The 9,359-nt window shown below is 43.0% G+C and overlaps 1 protein-coding gene across 1 annotated transcript; it reads right to left on the reverse strand.

Moving 5' to 3' along the window:
• Nucleotides 1–943: 943 nt before the first annotated feature.
• On the reverse strand, nucleotides 944–9,034 carry LOC118100145 (G-protein coupled receptor 26). Its single transcript, XM_035144904.2, has 3 exons — nucleotides 7,858–9,034; nucleotides 6,947–7,060; nucleotides 944–4,831 (listed from the first exon to the last, which is right to left on the reverse strand). The coding sequence occupies exons 1-3, from the start codon at nucleotides 8,523–8,525 to the stop codon at nucleotides 4,603–4,605; spliced, it is 1,011 nt and encodes a 336-aa protein (XP_035000795.1). The 5' UTR covers nucleotides 8,526–9,034; the 3' UTR covers nucleotides 944–4,602.
• Nucleotides 9,035–9,359: the final 325 nt, after the last annotated feature.

Consider the following 9,359-nt stretch of genomic DNA (forward strand, 5'->3'; position numbering starts at 1 on the left):
ATAATCACAAGCTCCATGGGTGTGAATCAGTGTCCAGAATCTCAGTCGTCTCACTCGGATTGTTGTTGCTTTACCACCTGCACTGTGGTGTGAAGTGAAAAATCACTTCCCTCTGGCTCAAACCCGCTGCAGGTGGAAATGGTTCCGAATTGGCTGAGGATGCAGAGACTGAAAGTCATCTCAGTCTTGTCAAACCCTCATTTTCTCTCTTCCTGACCCACATTATGTTTGAAGGTGTTATTGTGGGTGTCTTAATAATAAAATTACTTTTTGTCATGTTAAAACTGTCACTATCGTCTGAGGTAGATTCTGAGAGACTGTTGGCTCCACCTACAGCTCATAATGCAATTGAAAGAATCCATCACTCCTGTTTTAAATCACCAATCACAGTCAGCAGGAGGGTCTGACCGAGCATCAATCACTACTCCTGCACGATAACATTTCTTTATGTTCTCTTGCTCCTAAAAAACACCTGTTGGCTGCATTTTTAAAGAGGCAATTATGGCTGATGTGTTTATCATAACAACAATATTTTGTTTGGATCCATTTACGACAAATTCTTTATTTTTTGGCCAAGACGTACTGCAGATGCTTAGAAAATTACCTCCCCCAAGGAAGTTATGTTTTAATGTCCGTCAGCAGGATTACTCAAATACTACAGAATCAATATCCATTACATTTTTTGGAGGGTGGGGGCATTATCTATTAGCGAAATCGGTCCAGGAATTATTTTCACTTTCTTTAACATGGCAAAATGGGGAGTTAGCTTTGGCGGAGGTGAATTGTCCCGATTTAACTACCCAGTAGAGAAGCATTGAAGAAGTATTTAGACCTAATCCAAAAATTCACCACAACCCATGGTGGATTTCTTCACTTTGTAAAAAATGTAAGTGGAGAATTTACAAAATTAGTTTGTTGTCAAAACAGAACCAGACCACTTTGGTAAAGTCTACAGTTAAATTTAATCTTCATGATCAAAATCTGAAACTTTCTCCAACATTACAATTATAATGACCACCAACACCAGATGCTTTCATTTTACCATCGCTAGAAATTAAACAGCCATCATCATCATCCTCATCATCATCATCATCCTCATCATCATCATTTTAGTCATCTTTAGCAGCAGCAGCAGCAGCATTGAGCCAAGGTTGAATAAATTAGGAGGTAACATAACAAAACACTTCAGGCTGTCAAGTCAGTCACCATAACAAAATGAGGTATATTACACTCACTGCACTGCCAACTATTAACAACATTGGTTAAAACTCAGTTTGCATTTGAAGCAGCACAGTCTGTAACACTCAAACAGATACAGTCTTTTCAATTAATTACACAAACGTATATCAAAAGACACAAAAATACTTTTCACTTTGTCGTTTATCTAAACCTGTCGCCACGAATCATTTCGAGTTCAGCTTGTTTTTTTTACCGTAGTTATAGCTTATGAGAAAAATAACTACTCTACATCAGTGCAAAACATCAGCGAGGAATCTACCGGCTGAGTTGGGATACAGGAAGAACATCAAGCTAATGAATGGAAGTGAATAAGGCAATGATCTAGTCTCTCTGTATTGGTCAACATATCCCAATGCCTTTGTGAATGGAAAAACTTGAAAACACTGTATATTACAGAATTTAAGGCATCAAATGTCTGGGAGTGCTATACACAACAAACACAACACAATCATATAACAAAAACAGCCATTTATCCAAATTCCTCAAACTCACGGACACAAAAATAAACACGTTTTCAGAGAATGAACTGCAGAAAATAACAACTGGCGCCATCATTGATCATTGTATCACTGTGTGTAAATACACTAATGGCCTCCTGCGTGTACAGTCTAAACATACTGTGTCCAAATCCATTGAAAAATCTGCAATATAAACTTTTACAATACATATTACATTACATCTTATTCTATAGTCTCTCTCTTTCGGAGCTAAGCACCTTTGTTTACAGTATGTCAACTCTAACGCCCTCTGATACAGAGCTGCCCGTCTTCTGATACAGAAAAAAGTGCACATAAAACAGTAGGTACAACATGTAGTGGGCGACCTGTCCTCAAGAACTGCCTGGAAATTACCAGCAACAGGACTAAATAAATATACAGAATATCAATATATTCAGTGTTCACGTAAAACTGCGTTTACACCATCCCTCTATAGCTATTCATCTCATTATAAAACATACTACAAACATACTACTAATACTGTATGTTGAATATTGGTTGCCATGTATCTTAGAAATGCTATAAATGTCATCAATTTGATTCCAGTGCACACATCTAACTATAAATATGGAGATTTAATCGTACAGATGTAAACAAAACGGGAAAAAATATGTCCCTTTCGTTTCATTGAATTAGCTTTATTGACTCATCTATTGACCAATCTACTGTTTCTGTCTCATTCTAAAAGGTCCCATGATAATCTACGGTTGCTAGTATAAAACTTGAAATACATTTTTCCGTGGGAAATTTGTATTGGTGAAATAATTTGTCGGTCTGCAACAATTTTGATTGTCTCGTAATTGCTGCAGGAAAAGAATTAAGCAAAACAATTTCCCAATTTCTCTTCAGTATCTTTTGTTTTTTCTGACATATTATGGACCAAACCAATAACTGATTAATAACCGAGAATAACTGCTAGTTGCAATGCAAGAACTTGTTTTAGTTTACTCGTAAAATTCTAACAATTTATTTTGTAAAGTGAAGAGAAGCTATTTCCTGGGTAATGTCTTCCCAGTGTGCTGAAGGCGTGGGTGACAGATCCCTGCCTAAGATCATAGAATAAGGGTTATACTACATAACCATCATTTCACCTCTTGCACAGTCCTGTTCTTCAGACCAAAAACATTAAATGTGAAGCCTAGATTTTGTAATTGATTATGTAAATATGTCAGAGGATGATATTCAAACATAATCTATTGTTTTAGTTCTTCTGTTTTTCTGAAAAATCACACCTTTTGAGGTCGATATCTCAGTTTTACAACAATAACCTAAACACATATCGCAATGTAGCCATACAGCAGGAATCTAGCTAGTTAGCTTAGCTGACCCTCAACTTTCATGGCAAACAAGCTCGTTTGTTAACCCGCTAACTTCGACTTCAATAATATAAGTGTAAACTGATGGACAAATGAGGTTGTTGCCAATAATATTTTTAAGTGAGCCACTATACAACAACTTTAAACATGCTGTTTGCCTGGAGGCCCCAAAACAAGAAAATGATCTTGATCGTGATCTCTTGGTCATTGAATCTAGCTAGCATTAGCATGTTCAATCATTGTAAACTGATTTTATTGTGAAAATTAATTGTGCCCCTGAATTGAGACACAGCTACGGTTGCTCAAACAAATATTAGCTGCTGCCTTCAACGGACTGACCCAAATATCACATTCAGTGTGTGTTAGATGAAAGCAAAGAGTATTTCTTTAGCTCGACCACTGACTTCAGCAAAATGTCCATTTCTGCTTCCAGAGCTGCTTTGTTGTTTGTATCCTCGCACGGAGCGGCTGTCGTGGCTATGTAATACCACAGGATGTCATTTAAATACATGTTATCACTTTTCTAAAAGGACAAATAAAGATGTTGCGTACATTTCCCCTTCCCTGTTCATACTGCGCAAAGATGTGAGAAAGCATGAGGCAGTCTCTGTGGAGTACTCCTCTTAGTGAACAACAAGTACAGTCGGTCACGCTCCACTTGTCTAAGCAGCCTGAGGGGCACACGTCAGTCATGACAGCGAAGGCAGATGGTTTTGAAGGCCCATTTTTCCCATTAAAACTCTCCTCTGCCAGGTCAGCAAGTCCTTCAAAAAATGGGTTCTCAGGGCACAAACCATGATGAAACACGTAGTCGTACTTTTTCCTTCCATTGGTCTTAAATAAACTAAAAGAAATTAAAAGTAGTGTAAAAATTAATGGGAGTGTGTTTTATCCCATTCATTCTGAAAAAAACCTGAGCCGGGCTGTGCAGTGTCACTGTTCGCTGTACTGTACGGTTTACGTCTCTTATACAATTATTTAATTTATAAGACAATATACGCATCATTTTGGTTAGGCTAGTTTTCAGTGCTACATACAGCATGAACGTGTCAAACACTTTGCACAGACTAAAACAGACATACAGCCTTTCCTGACTCTTTAAAAAAAAAAACATAATATCAGTGTATACTACAGTAATGTCAAAACAAACATACACTGCAAAATCCCAAAGCCAATCCAGGTAAAGTCATGAGAATATGAAACGGCCGTTCTTCTTGGGTGGGCACATCTGTCTCTCCAGGTGGATGTGAAGTCTGCCATTGTGTAATCTCCTCGCAGCGAGTTCACTGCACTGATCTGCTGTTCTGGCCGCTCAGTATGCAAGCACAGTGGTATTCCTGTGCCGGGATTTGCCCTTGTCTGTACTCACTCTTTTTTTCTATTTCTTTTTTTGGCTTGTCACTCCAAATTCAAGCAGACGTGGACGGGGACAACTAATTTGTCCTCCTCTTCATCGGCGATAAATCAGCTCTGTGTTTCCCTGACAGTGGCCGAGTCAACCCTCGGGACGCATCCCGTCAGTCCACTCGCTGTCCGTCACTCGCTGTCCATCACTCCGCGGTCGGTATGCTGTTGCCATGGGTCTGGTGGCCGCGGCCGGACGTGTTCATGGAGCTACGCTTCAGCAGCCTGTTGATGATGTCAGTGCACGTCTTCTTGTACTGGTGTCGGAGCAGGGAGTACACGAAGGGGTCGCAGGCCGCCTTGCTATAAGCTAAGCACTTGGAGACAATTCCCCAGTGAGGGTTGATAGGCACTGCTGGAAATAACTCCACGATCCTGCAGGCGAGCACAAAGAGAGGGTGGTGAGAGAGGGAGAGCCGCATGCTGGAAAAGACATGCATGGCCATAAGCGTATTATGCAGAAATAGAAATACATCTGCAAGACATTGTTATCCATAACTGTTCTTCTGTATAATTATGCAAAGAACAACCTAGAAGTATTCTGTAGTAACTCACTATTGCAAACCCACAAGATGAAATGAAGGCAGCTCTCAAGTGAAACTGTAAGAGGAGTTGCACTGTCTTCGTCTCAAGTGAGTGGATTTATGGTGTGGGGCTGCATGTCTCATTTGCAGCCGCAGCATTTCATGTCAGAAGAGGCAAAAGGGAAGCCACTGGAAGAATAAAACAGAACTGTCTGAGCAGTAACGAGTGTCTGGGAATGAGCCAATTAACTTCAGTTGTGATTTATTAGACGGACGGCTGAGCGGGAAACCTTAAAGGACGCGGGACGGTGACTTCCACATGTCTGGTTAAGAAACTCTTGTGCACCTAAAATACTGTATATTTGATTTAAAGTGTCACATAATGAGATTTACAGTCACGCCTGTTGTCTGCATCGTCTCCGTCGGGCTCGTAAAGACATCAAGTCGCTGCTCTCACGTTAATTTCTGTCATGTGTTCAAATATTTTACTGTATGTTTCTTCATAAAAAAAAAACTTGCTGATCCTCTACTCCTGCACTCTGTGTGATTAACTCTGTCCACCGTCGAGCTCTGTCAGCACATCAACGCGAGCCTCACGTGGGCCAGTGGCCATCGCTGGCATTTGCCCACACACTCCACAGCACCAGCGTGAACAGGAGGTTAAGTCAGCTGACACACGCCGCAGCAGGGTCTTAACTATACGCACGACAACTCTGACAACAAATGAGAGACGCATAATACATTCAGATTGTAATTAGTGATCTTCCGTTTGCAGAGCATGTCGAGTGCTGCTGTGGTTCATTCAGTACTGACAGCGCACTGACAGAATAGCATATTGTATGATCCGCCCACACAGGAAATGACACGTGTGACATAAGATGTCAATCAAACTGTGACTTAACGAGGCCACATCATTTTTACAGCATTAAATAACAAAACAAAAAAAACTTACCAGAAAATGAACACTTGAACAAACATCAGTGTGATAAGAATTACATAAAATGAGAGAAACCATCTTTAAAAATGTATTTGACTTTGGTCCATGTCCCGTTCACTAACATGGAGGTGGCACGATATATAACTCATACTGCAGCCGGCCACCTGGTTGCGATTGAGACATTTTGTCTTCACTTTGGGGGAGCCGTCAAGTCGTCCATCTTTATATACAGTCTCTGATTGGTACCCAGACATGCATACAGGCCTGACTCTCTGGGATCTCTGCCTCCAACCATTTGCTGAATCAACACATTTCAGCAACAACGCGATCCTTCAAAAACAGCGTTTCTCTGACTAATCTTCAACCAAACAAGGAATATTCACACAAAGTATGTTTTTCAGCCAATAAATTCTCTGTATGTTTGCCCTGCGATACGCTGGCGACCTTTCCAGGGTGTATACCCAGCCTCCCGCCCACTGTCAGCTGGGACTGGCTTTTGTTTTTTCGATGTATTCTCCACATGCCATAGACTTTTAAATACTGTTTCACTGAGGTAATGAATAAGCTTTGCTCTGGTTTTTTCCTCTCCCTGCACTTTTTATGTTTTGATATTCTCATCTCCTTGGCATAGTTTTAACCTGCATAATTGAAACTCACAGATTTACTTCCACGTCTCACACATCTGTGCAGCTCTCATTTTACATCCTCTCTCTGTCCGGTGAGTGATGCATGTACGTTGTACCTGGCTAAACTGAGATGCACCCAACGAACTTGAAGAGGGGGGGGGGAAAGTGCTAATGCAGCAGCAGCTACAGCAGAGCAGAGACATATTACTTATCACAAGGTCAGCCAATCTCATCTTCCAAATCTGGCCGGCGTGGAGAGGAAGCAGAGGCGAGGCAGAGAGGAGGAAGTGGGGCCAGTTGACAGAAGAGGAAAGCGAGGTTTGGGATGGGGGGTGGGGGGGGTTGGCGGTACCAGCAAAAACAAAAAGGCCAGCGTGTATAGGCCGCAGCCGCACACACTCACCTTGTGATCACATAGGGAGCGAAGCAGAGCATGAAGGTGCCAATGAAGGTGCTGATCTTCCTCGTCGCTCTCTGCCGTCGCCTCCTCTGCTCCTCCAGGCAACGCTGGCGAACGCTGGGGACACAGGGGGTTAGAGTCAGTGGGACACATCAGAGGAAAGCGTCTCTAAGATTTCATAAAAGGAGCTGCTGCGTTTCTGTCCTTTTTTCTGCTGCGCATGTAGCTGGAGAACGAACCATTAGAGGCTGAGCTGGAGGAAAACAACTGATTCATCCCAAAGACGTTCTTAGATAAAAAAAAAAAATTAGGATCCTTGTATACTTGGAATTACAATGACAACACTGTCACTGTTAGAACATGGTGATTTTAGATGTGTACCAGAATGCACCATGGCTGTGATGTTGTGATAAAACATGCTTTAAGTGGCAGTTTATGCAATTTAAGTCTATAGCTCTTACACACATAAACACACACACACACACACACACACACACACACACACACACACACACACACACACACACACACACACACACACACACACACACAACACACACACATAGACCAACACTCCATATTGTTATTGAGCCATACTGTATGGAGGCAGCATAAAGCAATCACTCTGAATGACATTTGAGATTAATCAGATTTTGCATCCCCCTCTGAATACTGAGGGCACAACTCAAATGTCAGTGCAAAGCATCATTAACCAGTTAACCCTGACTGCACATGCAGAACATAGGTCAGGTTTTGACATAAACCATGAAGAGGAATGATGGCACCAACAAGAGTTTTCCATGTTGTAATTGTCTTATAAGCTTTTTCCAATACATATGACATGCAGCTATAAGATCAATAGTAAGAGGTGTCTTGTGCACAAACAGGGAGAATAAGTGAATAGAGCAGCTCACCTGGGGTGTATGTCCACCAGCAGCACTAAAGTTTGCATTGTGATAACGTCGATCCTCTTGCAGTGAAACCTCGCCACTTTCAGCACTTTGAGGTATGTGACACACAGCACTATAAAAGACAGCAGGAAGGTGAAGGAGTGGAAGAAGACGGTGAAGATGACAAACTGGGTCCGGCTGCTCGCCCTGGGGTTGGACAGGGTGCAGGACGCGTACAGCCGGTGGTATCCCACCCAGGAGAGGCATGCGGCCACCGTGGAGAAGGACATGGAGTGCGCCCACGTGTAGCCGAGCACGAACGCCGCGTCCTTGTGGCGCATCTTGGAGTGGTACCTCAGCGGGAACACCACCGCGATCCACCTGTCGATGCTCAGCGCTGCCATGCTCAGCATCGAGTTGGTGGACAGGAAGGTCTCCAGGAATCCCACGATGTGGCAGAAGCCGTCTCCCCCCGGCTGCGCGTTGCTGACGAGTCCCACCAGAGTGAGCGGCATGTTGGACACCGTCAGCAACAAGTTGCAGAAGGTGAGGTTCAGGTTGAAGAGACCCGGCACCTGCTTGCGGATCTCCGGGTTGTACAGAAAGCAGATCAGCACCAGGACGTTAGACAACAGCGACACTATAATGATCACAACCACCAACACAGAGAGGATTACCTCCGCAGTGTCCATCCTGTGTGGCCCAGAAACTCACTTATTCCCACTTTTCTGTGCGTAAATCCATCCTCGTTTTGCTGCTTCTGCAAAAAAAAAAAATGGCATCAATCACCCATAACCGTGTCCGTGCATCCCCACATCTCTCTCCACCGGTGGAGATTCCCTCTGCTTCTTTGCCTCCACTACATTGTCTCAGTGCCAGAGCCAGGAGAAAGATGATCAGAAGGAGTCCGGCATGATGAGAGGAAGAGGGATGTTTGGAGATTCGTGGGCTCGATCTGTGCACTTGCCCTCCCAGCAAACTGCATGAAACAAGCGCTGGTGCCAAAGCTGCTCTCCTCTGGCGCTGCAGTGGGGTTTTTGTCGTCCTGTGATGCGCTCTGGAGGCATCACCCCTCTCCGCACACACTGCCCAGTGTGTGGGCTCCACTCACCCCGACCCTCCTCTCCTCCGAGGAACAGCCAGAGAACATTAATTACTGGTGGAGAGCAGCAGCACTGATACCCCAGAGAGTTTCCTTCCTTCTGCCTAATCCACACTTGTCTGTGCTGAAACTGATTTCTCACATCAGGCAAGAGAAATGTGAAAAAAAGGGATCAGTTTATTTCTTGGACTTTGAACACTGCTTTAATATATCGTTCATTCTGAATTTCATATGCATATTTTATATTTGGTACATTTTTCTTTTCAGGGGGGATGACAATACATCCTGCAGCTTAAGAAATCTGCATCACACTGCAAAACAGAGCAGGATGTCTTCTTAAGAAGGACATAACAAAACCATTTAAAAAAAAGATGAGCAACTGTCAAACGATTCATTCTTTCTCTCTGTCTCAATTCACCAAATC

Source organism: Hippoglossus stenolepis, chromosome 21 (genome assembly GCF_022539355.2).
Source record: "Hippoglossus stenolepis isolate QCI-W04-F060 chromosome 21, HSTE1.2, whole genome shotgun sequence".
Lineage (NCBI taxonomy): Eukaryota > Metazoa > Chordata > Actinopteri > Pleuronectiformes > Pleuronectidae > Hippoglossus > Hippoglossus stenolepis.

Excerpts from the sequence above, each read along its gene's own strand:
- LOC118100145 (XM_035144904.2), bottom strand. The coding sequence starts at position 8,525 with ATGGACACTGCGGAGGTAATCCTCTCTGTGTTGGTGGTTGTGATCATT. Across the intron at positions 7,061-7,857 it reads CTGGTGGACATACACCCCAG|CGTTCGCCAGCGTTGCCTGG; the intron begins GTGAGCTGCTCT and ends CTGTGTCCCCAG. Across the intron at positions 4,832-6,946 it reads GCTCCCTATGTGATCACAAG|GATCGTGGAGTTATTTCCAG; the intron begins GTGAGTGTGTGC and ends GCTCGCCTGCAG.